The 15,272-nt window shown below is 54.0% G+C and overlaps 5 protein-coding genes across 5 annotated transcripts; 3 read left to right on the forward strand and 2 right to left on the reverse strand.

The window, feature by feature from the left end:
* Positions 1-1,587: 1,587 nt before the first annotated feature.
* DSM5745_05793 (succinate:quinone oxidoreductase subunit C) lies at positions 1,588-2,256 on the forward strand (the record flags this gene model as incomplete). The annotated part of the gene is made up of 2 exons (XM_026747809.1): positions 1,588-1,730; positions 1,788-2,256. The coding sequence occupies 2 exons, from the start codon at positions 1,588-1,590 to the stop codon at positions 2,254-2,256; spliced, it is 612 nt and encodes a 203-aa protein (XP_026603641.1).
* Positions 2,257-2,686: 430 nt separating this feature from the next.
* Positions 2,687-3,487, reverse strand: DSM5745_05794 (uncharacterized protein; the record flags this gene model as incomplete). Its single annotated transcript, XM_026747810.1, has 1 exon — positions 2,687-3,487. The coding sequence occupies one exon, from the start codon at positions 3,485-3,487 to the stop codon at positions 2,687-2,689; it is 801 nt and encodes a 266-aa protein (XP_026603642.1).
* A 792-nt stretch (positions 3,488-4,279) lies between these two features.
* On the reverse strand, positions 4,280-6,078 carry DSM5745_05795 (uncharacterized protein; the record flags this gene model as incomplete). The annotated part of the gene is made up of 4 exons (XM_026747811.1): positions 4,280-4,933; positions 5,035-5,180; positions 5,245-5,294; positions 5,357-6,078. 4 exons carry the CDS (start codon positions 6,076-6,078, stop codon positions 4,280-4,282), a joined length of 1,572 nt encoding a protein of 523 aa, XP_026603643.1.
* A 405-nt stretch (positions 6,079-6,483) lies between these two features.
* On the forward strand, positions 6,484-7,319 carry DSM5745_05796 (uncharacterized protein; the record flags this gene model as incomplete). The annotated part of the gene is made up of 2 exons (XM_026747812.1): positions 6,484-7,059; positions 7,242-7,319. The coding sequence occupies 2 exons, from the start codon at positions 6,484-6,486 to the stop codon at positions 7,317-7,319; spliced, it is 654 nt and encodes a 217-aa protein (XP_026603644.1).
* An 882-nt stretch (positions 7,320-8,201) lies between these two features.
* On the forward strand, positions 8,202-14,703 carry DSM5745_05797 (uncharacterized protein; the record flags this gene model as incomplete). The annotated part of the gene is made up of 10 exons (XM_026747813.1): positions 8,202-8,246; positions 8,355-8,560; positions 8,601-9,081; positions 9,152-9,473; positions 9,547-9,731; positions 9,795-10,112; positions 10,170-11,095; positions 11,143-13,952; positions 14,041-14,582; positions 14,638-14,703. 10 exons carry the CDS (start codon positions 8,202-8,204, stop codon positions 14,701-14,703), a joined length of 5,901 nt encoding a protein of 1,966 aa, XP_026603645.1.
* Between the last annotated feature and the right edge of the window lie 569 nt (positions 14,704-15,272).

Here is a 15,272-nt window from a genome sequence, read left to right on the forward strand (position 1 = left end):
ATATATATATTTTTATATAAAATTATTAATTATTAATTTACGCGCTAATATCTCAACAACAACACATATTTAAATATTTAAAAGAATATAGTATAGTATTCTAGATATTTCCTATAAGTTAAATTACTTATATTTAAATTTTATTGCAATTTTGTGGCGCTACAAGCCTGTAAATTTAGGAGTATAATTATAAAGGGAGCGGCACGTAAGGTTCAAGCGCTTTATTTAAATAAAGCTATACTTTATATGGAAACCCCTATATAAATAAAAGCCATAATAAAACTAGGCATGTATTTCTCTACACACCCCAACCAGGTAAGCCCACCACCTACCAAGCTAAATTTTATACTAATAAACCTCCAAATAGCTTCGCAAATACAGGTACATTAATTTATATGCAATTCTTTATAAAAAACCAAGTACCTGCACTTTCACAACCTTGCCAGCGCGTTAATAGCCTTGCCAACGCGTTAATAGCCTTATTCCTAGCTAAACACCACGCAAATAAACCTCTAAATAGCTTAAATATAGGTACTTTAATTTATATGCAATTTTTTATAAAAAACCAAGTACCAGCACGTTAATAGCCTTACTAACATGCTAACAGCCTTGCCAACGTATTAATAGCCTTATTCCTAGCTAAACACCACGCAAATAAACCTCTAAATAGCTTTATAAATACAGGTACTTTAATTTATATACAATTTTTTATAGAAAACCAAGTACCAGCACGTTAACAGCTTTATTTTTAGCTAAACACCACATAAATAGCCCTTCAAATAACTTCATAAATACAGGTACTTTAATTTATATGCCATTTTTTATAAAAAACCAAGTACCAGCACGTTAATAGCCTTACTAACACGCTAATAATCTTATTCCTAGCCAAACACCACGCGGATAGCCCTCCGAATAGCTTTATAAATACAGGTACTTTAATTTATATGCCATTCTTTATAAAAAACCAGGTACCAGCGCGTTGGTGGCCTTTAACATTAATTTATAGTTAAAAAACGCGTTTACTGCGCCTTAAAATAACTTTAAAAATAAGTTTTTAAAGGTTTTTATTATTAAATTTGCCAATAAGGTACGGGTACATTAATTTGTGTGGGAGAGCTTATATAAATTAATGTACCCGTACCTTAGCGCGGACTTAGTAATTTTTAAGCAAGTGCGCCCTAAAGGCCTTTGTTCGCGTTTATATATTATTTACTATACAAACTAGAACAGCTTAATTACACGGGCACGTGAGGCACTAAAACTCATTCCGACACTAAATGTGTCGGCAGTATACGAATACCCCTTAGGTAATGCCTCAGCCTGTAGCCTTACGGAGTAGGTCGTACTCTCTAGACACGATAGGAAGGAGCTCCACAACGGGAAAAAGCTCCCGAAACGGAAAGAGCTCTGTTTGACAGGAGAGTGTCCAGTCGGTGTCCTGTCCAAAGCTGTGGCCGGGCAATAAAACCGCCAGCCGCCAAGGGGCAGGGGCCACCCGCCGACCGCCAGCTTTCTCCTTTCTCCCTTCTCCCTCCTCCATAGACTACTCCCTCCTCCCTCCTCCATTTGTCACCCATCACGTCCATCATGTTTTCCATCGGAATCCGCCCTATTCATGGGGGCGGTGCGCGTTGTCGCTCGCTGTGGACGCCCCTGTCCGATTTGGCGACCCTGTCCACCGCTCGCTTCGTGCAACCTACTACCGGTAGTAGGCTCGCCTGGCCAAGAGGGTAAGCGACCAGCCTACCTTGGTAATCCATCGCTAATGACCTCCCTATCGACTACAGTCCCAGCTTCAGACATTCATCGAGCCTCAAGAAACCTCGCACCGACCCGACGAACCTCCTTGCACAGCAACGCCTGAGGCGTCCTGTCTCCCCTCACCTGTCCATCTACCGGCCGCAGATTACGTGGATCGTCAGCGTCACAACTCGGATCACTGGCCTGGCGCTCTCCGGGGGACTATATCTCTATGCGACAGCCTATCTCCTCTCGCCCGTTACCGGATGGGATATCGGGTCTCAGTCGTTGGTGGCGGCTTTCAGCGGTCTTCCCCCAGTGGCTCAGTTCGCAGTGAAGTTTGGGGTCGCCCTCCCGTTTGTGTTTCATAGCTTCAATGGCATCCGCCACCTCGTCTGGGATTCGGGGCGGATGCTCACCAACCCGCAGGTGTCCCGCAGTGGTTGGACGGTAGTCGGCTCCTCAATTGTGATAGCGCTGCTCCTGGCAGCTTGGAAGCCCAGTGATGAGGCGTAGGTGGGTTACATGGACGGCTCTATGGATATGGATGCTCGCGGGGCAGTCGAAGAAGTCGATATCAAACTGTACTTTTGATGGTTTTGCATTGTCCCCTAGACTGTGCCTTGGTCCGCCATCTATGGATTATATGTACATGTAGACGTATCAACATTCTCTCGCCTGCAGCGGCTGAGGCGGAGTCGACGGCTAGGTGCAGCTGAAGATGAGGCTGTCTCTTACATTTTTAGACAGCACTAGCTGTAATACAGTCGCAAGTGTCTCGATGAAGAGGCTAAAGGTAATATAAATACGCGCTCCATTCTCCAACCTAGGCACGTCCTGGTTGGCCTAGGGGACCCAGGTGCAGGTGCCCACAGGCACATGCATATACCTACCTAGGTACATAGCCCCCGGGCCTGTACTTGCTCATCCCTAAACTAGCAAACGCTCATTCGTCATCAGGCATGGCCCTAATCCTCCGAAAAAGACAGTTCGTGTCTGCCCCAATCTGTACGCCAAAGGCCACAGCGGCGACCCAAAAGGTCAACGCCCCGCTCCAAGCATACGGCCCATCATGCTGCACATGCACCCCAGTCAACGACAGGTAGAAGAACGGCACGACAAAGTTGATCAGCCCCACGGTCTTGGAAAACACGGGCTGCTCACTCTCATCCGCGAAGCTGGCCCACGCGACCGTCCACGCCTGGATCAGGAACGTAGGCCAGGGGAGGAAGAAGTTCAGCCAGAACTGGTCGCTGATCAACAGGGTCAACTCGGGCCCGTAGTCGCGGAAGGTGATCAGACCGAGGAAGCTCGCGGGCACCATGATGGAGAAAATGCCCGCCGCGCCCGCCGCGAGCTGCAGCTCCGGCAGGATCGGGTCGATGCCAGGGATCTGGCGCAGGTGCTTGGAGAGCAGCGCGGCGAAGGGCAGGTACAGGCCGCCGGAGAGGAGGAGGAGGGGCACGCTGGCGCGGACGCCCTCCTTGTGCGAGAAGTAGTGCTCGTGGACGCGCTCGGCGGACCAGGTCGGCTTCATTGGCGGGAGGAAGTCCGCGGCGACGAGCACCAGGAAGGCGCAGAGGAAGGAGAGCTGGCCGCTGAGGAGGCAGCAGTACTGCCAGTTCTTGCGGGTGAACAGCCGCGATCGCGTGCACAGGTGGTGGAGCTGGGTCTCCAGGGCGTCGAGCAACCGAGACAGGGTCCTTGTCCCTCGAAAGGGCGCCTTGTCGGCTTCCGACGGACTCATGGATGGCTGTTTGTGGGTTTCGCTTCGGTTCTTGACTGTGAGTGCCTGCTTGAGTACGTAGTGCACTGCTGTTTCTTTTATAGCCAATGGTTGTGCTCTGTGCTCTATGTCGGGCTCTGTTATTGGGGACATAGGGCGTGCTGTCCTCACCTATGAAGTCACTAAAATACTCGAATGCATGGTATGGGGGCTACTCCGTGCTGAGTACGGAGCTGGGCGCGAGAATCAAATATGATCTACCTACCTAGGTACCCTAGTACTCCGGAGCAGTCCCAGGGTGGCTCTGGAAATATGCAGGGCACTACTAGCTATCATTCCTTGTCTATCAAGCCTGTTTTGTCACGGACCCCACTGGACAGGCCCAGTATACCCGAGAAAGCCCCGAGATTAATAAAAGTACAGATGGATAATAATGTAACCCTTTTAACGCCTGGATGTTTCCCCCGTGTAGTGGAGTCTTTTGCTGCATTCCAGACTACTAGTACCATAGTAAACTGAGAGTGCTACTCCCTGAGTGCTGTGGAGCTGTGGGCGGAAAGACTTACGTGTATGTGTATTGTGAACACGCCATCAGTGCCATCCCCATCCCTGCAATGGGCCCGGTAGACGGGCAACTGACTACACCGCAATATGAGAGAGGAACGGTTTGATTGGTTATTCCCGATTGATCTAGTCCTCCCCTTGGATGCAGGCTGATCCTTTCCTGCCGGTTTCAGACCCACTGACCTAGCTAGGTACCTATCTAAACCCTCATGCCTAGACGCAAGCACTCTTCGCCAACGCTCCGGGTGGTCAAGGCGAAGTCTTAGCCCATCTGGGATACGAATGCACCCATCCCAGAAGCCCCCAGTAAAGCGTCTTCAGCCCCGACGGGATACCAACCAGACTGGTCAAACTCTCCCGGTTGACTTCGCCTCCGCCCCGTCCAGCCCTCCCAGCATCCTCTGCCTGCGACAGCGCCTTGACAGCCAACGCCGTAGCCAGCCCCCGGCTCCCAATCCTGATATCCGTCTTTCCATACCGATACACGCACCCAGGTTCCCAGCCGCCATCTGCATCCTGCATCGCGCGAAGAGAAGCCACATCCCGCTCCGCGTCCGCCGCTGGAACTCCAACATACTGGCACGCGAGCAGGCGCATCGCAAGGCAGAGCGCGTCGCCGGGCTTCCCGATGCGCTCCTTAACCCGCTGGCGCAGCAGATCGGAGAATTCCCGCTGCAGGAGCGCCTCCTGCGTGCATTGCAGCAAACGCGCCACGAAGTATAGAAAGGCCTCCGCGGTCGGGTAGTATCGGGTGCCGTCCACATAGGCGCGGGTTTTGAGCACTTCGTGGACCCAGTGCAGGGATGGTTGCAGCTCGTGGCCGCGGCCGTGCTCGTAGAACGCTCGCAGGACGTTGACGCAGACGACTGGGTCGATTCGCGGGCGGCTGCGGTCGAAATATGTCTTTTGGCCGGGGTGTCTGGGTTAGCCGGTTCGACTCGCATTGGAGCCTTCAAACGCCTTCGCTAGGGCTGGGGAAACCGGTGGGATGGGGGCACTCGTACCAGAATGATACCGTCGTCGTTGACATGGCTGGCCAGTTCGTCGAGGACTGAACACGCTGTTTGCCGGTCGGGCTTCAGAACGGTCAATGCCGCGCATGTGGTGTCAAAGTCGTCCGGGTATGCGGTTGTGGTGAGTAGGGACTGGCCTAGGGTAGGCATGGGTTAGTCACGGAGTCGTGACGCGAGGTCGCAGATACTGTTCAGGCATACCTATGAAGAAGTTCCATGTCCGCGGGTGCTCTTCCAGGTAGATCAGATCACTGCGGTGTGGAGGAGATCATCAGCTTACAGAGTCTCATGTGCCTGGCTGGGGAGACTATACCGGTCTCCAGTGACTTCCAAGATTAAAAGCTGCGTGAAGTTGTCCCTGATAGTGACGCCGGTATTTGTAATGCTGTCCAGTCGCCCTGCGTTGGCACGGAGAAACTCGTGCCCTCGCTTGACAGTGTCTCCCAGCAGATTATGTAGAGATCGTGCAAGGCCAGAGGCATCTTCGTATGGAACCACGCGGCCGCCGACAGATCGAGCAGAGAGAACGTTGTCGGGGTCAGACTCGACGAAAACCACATACCCTGGATGCTGTCCAAGCTCGTGGAGTACATGTCTGTAGAAACACAGGTCAGGTTTGCGCATACCTATGTCACTGGACGTGAAGACGCGGTCGAAGATTGCCCACTCCGCAATAGCATCCCGGATAACGGCGTAGTTTGGACCGGCAATGTTGAGCATTGCGTACCAATGCACATCCTTGCCATATTGGTTCTTCAGGGTGCGCAGGCGCTGGATGAGGCTCTCGTCTTGGATAGCTATCTTCCTGGTTTGCTGCAGGATATCCACCACGTCAGCCCCATCTAGAGAGTGTCGTACGGCAACCTGTTGGCAGAACTCGACATCCGTCAACTTGCCGCACTCGTAGCTGTAGCATATATCGGAGGAGAAGACGTCCTTCAGTACCCCGCGGGGGATCCGGGCGCTGGTGGGGGAGAGCCGGGAGAGAAGTATGTCCCAGAGATCCAGGATAATGGCTTTGGGCGGCGGAGACATGGATGGTTCGAGTCGCGAGCGAGCGCACGATAAACTGGCCAAACTGGGTCCATGGTCCGGCTCTAATGAGATCTACTTATACACAAGCGGCGCTCTACTGGCTTGGGATGGCGCAGTGGACCGGGCTAGTCCATACCGTATCCTTGGGCAAGCATTGGCATTTCCCCCACTTCGTGCTTGGTACGGAGGTGCAAACATGGGGCGTATTGCATACTCGTCATCGCCACATGATAGAGGGGCCGGCGCCTGTAGTTAGCGAGAGCCTGCTATTGCCCTGCACTGCAAGTTCAAAGCCTGGTCGGCCTCATACCTACTCGCGTCGCTCCTTGATATACGTTTCTGCGCTCTTGGGAAGTTCGGCCTTTTCGTCACAATATCATTCTAGATATCGCCGTACATGAGAAAATGCGGCACATTACATTCTTCGGTGGCCAGGGCAGCCGGTCGCTCTTCTCGCGGTTCGTTGCGTCGAGTTCCAAGAGGGCTGCTACCGCCTCTGATACAGTATCTCTACTGCTCTCATCCTGCCATGCTGCCTTTCTGAGCGAGCTGCTGCACCTGAGAAGTCTAGGTCCCGTCCCCTCCTGGGCAGTCCTTGACGGAATCCAGACGCCGTTCGATCTGCTTTCCGTTCCCGAGCAGTACCACAAGAACCCTGTTATCCAGGGCGTCGTTCTCTGCACTCACCAATTGATCCAATACTTGCATAGCGAGCAGGCGGGGCGGGACGAGACTAGGTCAGAACTGGCCGGGCTCTGCTCGGGGATGCTCCCGGCCGTGGTTGTAGCGTGTAGTCGAGATGTCACCGCGTTCATATCATGGGCCAAAGAGGCTGTGCGCCTGGCGTTTTGGATTGGGTATCGGGCAGGCCAGTTGAGTGCGCAGCTTGAAAGTCATGAGTGGCAACTCTATCCCTGGTCTCTGGCAGTGGTCGGGCTCGAGGAAGTAGAAATGCAACGGATCTTGAGCCTGTTCGAGAGTGTAAGCAGCGCATCCGCAGCGTTGGACTGGCTGACATTGAGTCTCTAGGAAGCAACTCTAACTGTAAGACCGACAAGTCTCGAAGATCTCTACTGACGATGAAGATATTGACAAAGGAATCTGACCAATGAGAATGGAGTATTCTGAACCCCGCTGGATGACACTGAAAGAGTTGCTTGGAGATCTTGAAGAAGGCTGGCCTTGAGGCCACCTTTATAAACCTCCAAGCTACGCTCAAGCTATTCCTAACTAGGAAGTAAATATAGGTTTAAATACTCTGCGCACGGGTCCCTACTCTGGCCTATACTCAGGGCCTACCCCAGCCTTGCCTAACTAGTGGCCAAGACCCCGAACGCCAACAACCCAGTTAAGTTATATAGCCCGACGTGGTGGTAAGGTATGCCAAGCCTTGGCGGCCTGAGGCCAAAGCTCAGGTCACCTAAGGCGCTAACTCCGGACCAACGGTGGGTCAGCTCTAGTAACATTAAATAAAAAAACATTAGCCCTGACAATTCCTTCCTCCCCTAATTAAAGGGTTGTCCGCGACCCGCCGCTAAACTAAAAAAAGATAATAATAAAACGCCACTATTATTGTTAATATTAATACCAAACACAGCTTTATTATTGTTATTCTTAACTCTATTAAAGTGTTATTTAACGCATTAAATTTGGTGTCTTATTCTTATTGTTTATAGCACTTTAAATAAAATACAATATTTATTTATAACCAAAAGGGGAAAGGCGGCGCTTTAATAATGCCTGGTATAAAAGCATAAATTATAGCATAGTTTATAGTTTTATAAACTCCTAAGCTTATTAAACTTTTTGCTAGATAAAAAGTCACCCTTTTTTTATTATAGTTAAAAAAAAAGCCCTTTCGGGCGCTGCCCTGGCTTCCTAGTAAGTAAAAAAAAAGCGCCTAGCTACAACTGCAGCAATTTAAAATGCCCCTACCTTTACCCTTTATACTCCCACTGCGGTATAGTTGTGGAACCCCTCCGGTGTGGTGTTTTTGCTAACTTTAAAAGCCCTTGGCATCCCCGATCTCCTTTTTGCGCCAGTCCCCCGTTGGTTTCAAGAACTTTAATTTTAATCAGTTTTTGGGCGGCGACAACGGCGACAACTAGTACAACTTGCGCCCAATGGGCGCCTTTAAAATATACAGTAAGGTCATGGGTGATAATTTAGTAAGTCCTTCCTGCTTTAACAGCTGCTGACCGGTGGCGGTCCGCCGGCGCTCCGCTGAATATACTAACTTTCGATCTTGCAGTGGCCACCTTGTTGTTTAACTGCAGCCCCCGCGCCCCCTAGCTCGCCTCCCCCCGCTCCGCCTGGCGCTGTGCTGGCCTCTGCCCTCGCCAACGCCCTCGCTGCGGGTTCTGCGCTGCCGCCCCCTCGGGCTCCTTCTCCTGGGTTTCTGGCCGTACATTGCTAAGTATTACTGGGAACGGCCGACTCTTGCAACGGCTACGCAACGGGTATATCCCGTCTGGGGCTGTGTGTGAGCCCCTGGAAATCTTTGCGCTTTACCACGGCGGCAGCCGGGAACGGCCTGCCATGGACGCCGTTCTCCAAGATGCCAAACAACGAGCCATTGCATTTCCCGAACTATCGGACATAGTGACTCCCTTATGGTCTGGTACAGATGGACAGCTATTGACCAACCAGACTCAGCTAGCCACTTCGCTGCTTGAGTATATTGTGCGCGGTATTCTGGTCGACGCTTCCAACTGGGCAACTGCCTGGGCGAATATAGAGAAATCCAGCTCTGGTAGTACCGGAGATATAACAATGATGGCCATTGGCCCTGGATCATACTCGTTTTTGAAGCATGCATCCAGGTGCTCTGGTGGTGATAGTGATTCAGAGTCGCCTAGAATTGTCGACGGCGGCAAGGAAGAACTCTCACCTTCAGATAGTGATGGCTTTGCGATTGTAGGGATGTCGGTGAATTTCCCATTGGGGGCTACCAAAGAACAGCTCTGGCATACGTTGGAGAACGGACTGAGTGCTTTGCAAGAGGTAGGTACCCTCCCTATAGAGTGTTATCTGCCAGATTGTCCCGATAGATGACTCGTAACGTGCCTTGCAGATCCCCGAGACTCGCTTCAAGGTGAGCGACTACTCTGACAGTCGATCCAAACGGTCCATGTCCACCCGCACAGGCAACTTCCTCGATAACCCCTTCCTCTTCGACCATGGCTTCTTCAATATCTCCCCCCGCGAAGCAAAGTCGATGGATCCGCAGCAGAAGCTCTTGCTGCAGGGAACGAAACTCGCCCTTGATGACGCGGGATATGTCCCTGACACAACGCCGTGCTTCCAGAGAGACGCCATCGGCTGCTACATCGGCGCCGCCACTGACGACTACGTCCAGAATCTGGCCGACGATATAGACGTCTACTACTCGCCTGGTATGGATCTCTCAGAAGCCCACAGGCAAACCAATCTAAAACATCGACCCGCTGACAATCCCCCTCTCGTCAGGTACCCTCCGTGCGTTCCTGAGCGGGAAGCTCTCCTATGCCTTTGGGCTAAGTGGACCGTCGATGGTGGTCGACACGGCATGCTCTTCGTCTCTAGTGGCCATCCATCAGGCCTGCCGCGCTTTACAGAACGGTGACTGCGCGACGGCAATCACAGGAGGTGTGAACGCTATTACAAGCCCCGACGTATGCATTCCATGCCTCTCCCCTTGCCACCCCCTCGGTAAACGGAATCTAACAGACAGCCAGATGTTCCTCGGGCTCGCACGTGCTCATTTCCTGAGTGAGCAAGGGCAGTGCAAAGCCTTTGACGCCGGTGCCGATGGCTACAGCCGTGCTGAGGGATGTGGGATCTTCGTCATCAAGCGGCTGCAAGACGCCCTCGATGAAGACGACCGCATCTACGGCGTAATCAAGGCAGTCGAGGTCAACCAGTCCGGCACTGCCAGGTCAATCACCCACCCGGAAGGTCCGACCCAGGCCAAGCTGTTCAGGCGATTGCTTGCCAGAACCGGATATCGGCCGGGGTCGATCACCTTTGTTGAGGCTCACGGGACCGGAACCCAGGTTTGTCGCAGCGCCTGCCCCCTGGCATGGGAGACGAATGCTGAATGTTAGTTCTAGGCTGGCGATGCGACGGAGATATCCAGCATCGCGTCGGTGTTTGGCGGGCGCCAGAGCTCGAGGCAACAGGAGACAGTTCACCTTGGCTCGATCAAGGCCCATATCGGCCACGCTGAAGCGGCATCAGGTGCGGCGGGCCTGGCAAAGATCTTGCTCATGATGTCCAAATGCAAGATTACCGCGCAGGTCGGGATTGGCGCAATGAGTCCCGTTCTATCTGCGTCTCAATGCAGGAATCTCCGTGTCGCAACAGAGGAGTTGCCGTGGCTGTCTACGGCAGGACGCCCCCGAAGAGCCCTACTCAACAACTTTGGCGCAGCCGGGTCGAATGGCGCGCTGATCATCCAGGAACCACCGTTGGAAGTGGAAGGCCGCGAGTGCGGTACAGGACGAGCAGCATACAACTTTTGCATCTCAGCCAAGACCCCCGACGCCCTCGAGCGGTACCGGCTTGACTTGATTCGAATGCTTCAAAGTACGCCAGCCGTGGAACTGGGACATCTCTGCTACACAGCCACTGCCAGACGACAGGCGTACAGTCATCGAATCGCTCTGGTAAGCCAGAGCGCAGAGGACCTTCTGAGGAACCTGGAACGTGGGAGCATCGCGACCGATACGTCTCCGGCAGAGCAACGGCCGGTGGTCTTCGTCTTCTCCGGGCAAGGCGGGTCCTATCCAGGCATGGGCAAGGCTCTTCTCTCAACCGCACCGGTCTTCAAGCGAGCGGTGGAAGAGTGTGACGCGATCCTCGAGTCTCTCGGTCCGTGGAGAGTGACGCCATACTTGCAGGACTCCTACGCCTCTGGAGGTGTCAGTGCGAAAGACGCGCTGATCTTAACCCAGCTCTCGTGTTTTGTTGTCGAGTACGGCCTGGCTTGCCTGTGGCTCTCCTTCAACGTTCGGCCAGACTTTGTGTTTGGGCACAGGTAAGTCCGCCCTTCCTGTCTCCCTCGAGCTGGGCTCATTCTGTTAGTCTGGGCGAGTATGCTGCGTTGGCCGTCAGTGGTGCTCTTTCATTGCGTGACGCACTCTCGCTCGTGGCGTTCCGCGCTCAATTGATGGCCCAAAAGTGCGAGATGGGACGCACGGGGATGCTCGCATGCAACCTCTCCGTCGCTGAATACCACGCCCTCCCAAGCCCCCCGGAAGGCGTGCACGCCTCGTGGGAGATATCCTGCCTCAACGGTGCAACGGAGCTGGTTCTTTCAGGGGGTATAAACGACCTCGAATGGCTGGCCGCAAGGCTCCAACGCGACGGCCGTCGCTGCAAGCGCCTGGATGTCCCCATGGGCTTCCACTCCGCAGCCCTGGACCCGATGCTGGAGCCGTTGCAACAGTTCTGCGGCAATCTACTGTTCCGTCCAGCCAGGTTCCGCATGGGCTCTTCCTATCTTGGACGAGAGCTGCAGCTTCGCGATCTAACCCCGGAATATCTTGTCAACCAGACCCGCGGCATGGTTCAGTTTGAGGCCCTGCTGTTGTCCATCTCGCAGGATGCTGATCTCCGTCGCCCGAGCTTCATTGAAATCGGACCTTCGCCCCTCACGCTTCCCCTGCTGAAGAGTGCGTTTTCAGGTTCCGGGCTGGACACTCTCTTTCTGCCATCGCTGCGAAGGAGCCAGGATCCCTGGGTCACCATGTGTAGTTCTCTCAACGCTTTGGCCGTGCGATACCGCGACATCGACTGGCGCCAGGTATTTGCCGGCACCAATGCAAAGCTCATTGATTTGCCCTATTATCCGTTCCAGCAAAGCGCCATATATATCCCATATAGGGAGCGGTCTGGGGCTGACTTGGATGGACACCCTCCGCCGCCTAGCGACCCCCCACTGGCATTCCATCTGCTCGAAGATGTCCTGCCAAGTCGCGAAGATCCGTCCGTCTTGCGCCTAAAGATCAGTGTTGCCGCGGTGGCAAGGTACATAACCGGACATATGGTTGGAGGCCATGCATTGTGCCCGGCGTCCGTCTATCATGGGATGCTTATTGAAGCCAGCACGGTTGACCCTCTCGCACGCGGACCGCGGGAGTATTTGCCCGTGGTCCAGGAAATGGTATTCTCGCGGCCTCTCTTGCATACTGACACGGACCCTGGAAGAGTGATCCAATTGATGCTAGAGAGCCCTGGTTCTCCCCAAGGTCTCCCGCAAGATCCTAGCACCCCGATCGATGCCCGGAATTTCAGCTTCCACTCCATGGACACAGCCCGAGACGACAGTGCGGTGTCCCATTGCTCCGGGCGAGTTGCATACGAACCCCACGCAGCGACGCAGGGGTATTTGAATCTGAAGGCGGCCTACGTGCAACGCCAACTCAGTCATCTCCATGCACAACGCAACCAAAAGAACCATTTCCAGACGCGAATGATTTACAACGTCATCTTCCCGCGCGTTGTCGCCTACTCGGACATTTACCAGACCTTGCAAGAGCTTACTGTCGTGGAAGGCAGTCTAGAAGCACACGGCACCTTTTCGTCTCCTGTCGAGCCCGTACGCATGCAGAGAGGCGCCTCGCCTGTCTTTGTCGATACACTCTTGCATGCAGCCGGGTTTGTCGCAAACATCCAGGCTGAACCGAGCGAAGCCTATATATGTAGCAAGGTCGCAGCCTGTCGGATGCTCACTGAGCAAATTGGGACCCATCAGCAATGCAGTATCTACTGCAGTCTTCTTCCGTCCGGCGCAGGGGTGCTGGTCGGGGAGGCATATGCCATGAACAGCGAGGGTCAAGTAGTGGCAGCAGTGGAAGGGATGAGTTTCCAGAAACTGAACCTCGTATCTTTCCGACGGCACCTGGAGCGGGTTGCAGCTGGTTCTCCGCGTGCCAACGCTGAGTCCAGAGCGGGTGGGACATGTCCTGTGCATGCAAGGCATACGGATGTGGACTACACCCTTCTGCAGGCTGTAGCCCAGATTTGCGAAATACCCTTACCAGCTCTCACACCCGGCTCGTCGCTTTCGGAACTGGGCATCGACTCGCTGATGAGACTGGAGCTGAGTGAGCAAATATCCCAGGTCCTCCCACACGCAAAGGTCGAGACGGCGCGGGTAATTGGTGCCCAAACTGTCCGAGATTTGCAGCGTGCTGTGCATCTGGCAGGTAGCTCAAATGTGCAAGATCCGCCCCAAGCATCCTTCAATTGTGACGCAGAGGAAACGGGTAGACAGCCGATCCCTGGCCCGCCAGTCCAGTCGTCTCCTCAACCCTCACTCCTCGATGTGCTGACTTCCACCCTCCATGCAATCACCGGCGTACCAGAACGTGACATAACTCCAGATACCCCGATCCACTCTCTCGGTGTCGATTCTCTGCTCTCAATCGAGTTGTCCGAAGCCCTTGCACACAGACTGGGACATGGCATTCCACCGGAAACAATCAATTCGAACTGGCGGCTGTCAGACCTGGAGCGCCAGCTCCATACTCAACCCTCTCCAATGCGACCGTTGTCGCCGCCGCCAACAACAACAACCCTAACAACCGGGTCCAGTCCCGGCAACATGACGCCGGCGTCAGAGCCCAGGTCTCTCCCACCTGTGTACATAGACATTCTATCCCGAGGTTCAGCGGATCGCATCCCGCTGTTCCTGTTCCATGACGGGGCCGGGACAGTGGGCGTATACAAAGGGCTCGGAAACCTCGGCGCCGCCAATTGCACCGTGTATGGCATTGCGAATCCAACTTGGGCGGCAGGCCCGCACTGGGCTCGCAGCCTGGTCGAGATGGCGACGCATTACGCTGCATCAATAGTATCACAAACACAGAGAGGGGAAGTAGTGCTGGGAGGTATGGACACCCTACTCCACTGCCCTTGGCGCTCACGCCCTCCAGGGCTCCTAGAACAGACTTACTGACTGCGTAATCCCATATCCAGGCTGGTCATTCGGCGGGGTACTGGCTCACGAAGTGGCCCGGCAGCTGCTGTCCGCGGGCCAAGGACCTCGAGTGCGCGGCGTGATCCTGGTCGATGCACCCTGCCCCGTAGACCACGACCCCCTCCCATCGCGCGTCATCGACTATCTGCTTACCTCCAGCTCGAATTCCAACTCCAACGCTTCGAGGCTGCCCGATGCAGGATCAGCAAGCCGGAGGAACAGCCAGACCGCCCGGTCGATCCTGGCCTCGCAATTCGAGAGCCATGCCCGTTTGCTTGCCGAGTACGCGCTCGTGGAGGTCGACGCCGTTGGGGCCGATGCACGCACGCCAACCTGGACGTTGACGCAGTCGATCCCATACGTGATGGTCCAATGCGAAGATGTCCTCGACACCACGGGTCTCTGTGGCACCGCCTATCCATTCCTCGAGGATAGGGCTGCGCGAGACCAGAATAACCATGCGTGGGGGCTGTTGCTCAATCGCGAGATCGAGGTCCTGCTGACTCGGGGTAATCATTTCGAGCCGTTCAAGCCGGAGAATGTATGTTTCAAGTTTCTATCAATCCTCGCGATACCCACTAACACAGACCGTGTAGATTGCACGGACCTCTCAACAGATGCAAATCGCCTATCGGATGATTGTTGCAGACCGCGGATCCTAGTAGAGCTGCGTGGTGAACGTCCGCTGCTCAGCCGTGGGCAAGTACCGATCCAGTCGTCGTGGCTCTTGCCCCAGAATCAACACCATATCTCCAACATCCCATGCGCTTCTCGGATCAATAGGTACGCGGATGATAATAGATATAAATCACCTAACTCACCCGACTCAGCTCCTTCAAGTAGCGCCGTCTACAGGAGCCCGAGGAGGAAGGAGGCACTGATGCCCAATTGTATGGTTTTCTTTACGATCCATAATCGTCTCAACTTGTCATCCTCAAAAAAAGCTCCAAAATTCCCGTAAGAATGAGGGGTGAGTGGGTCCGGACTGTTGACGCCAACGCGGGCGCGTTTCCTCCTTATATTACAGTTTGCAATACAGAACCAGTATAATGCTTCAATGTTGATGAGTGCAACTGTAACCTCCCTGGGCTAGAGGGTTGAAATAGAGGTCCACCCCTGGATGTTTGACATGGTAGACATAATCCTATATTACCCAGTCAGCAGGGCTGCTGTGAAACGCCTGTCTAGACCCCCGGATTGACTGTTAAAGGGTCTCCTGCCAGCTCGAGCC

This window comes from Aspergillus mulundensis (assembly GCF_003369625.1).
Source record: "Aspergillus mulundensis strain DSM 5745 chromosome Unknown scaffold_5, whole genome shotgun sequence".
Lineage (NCBI taxonomy): Eukaryota > Fungi > Ascomycota > Eurotiomycetes > Eurotiales > Aspergillaceae > Aspergillus > Aspergillus mulundensis.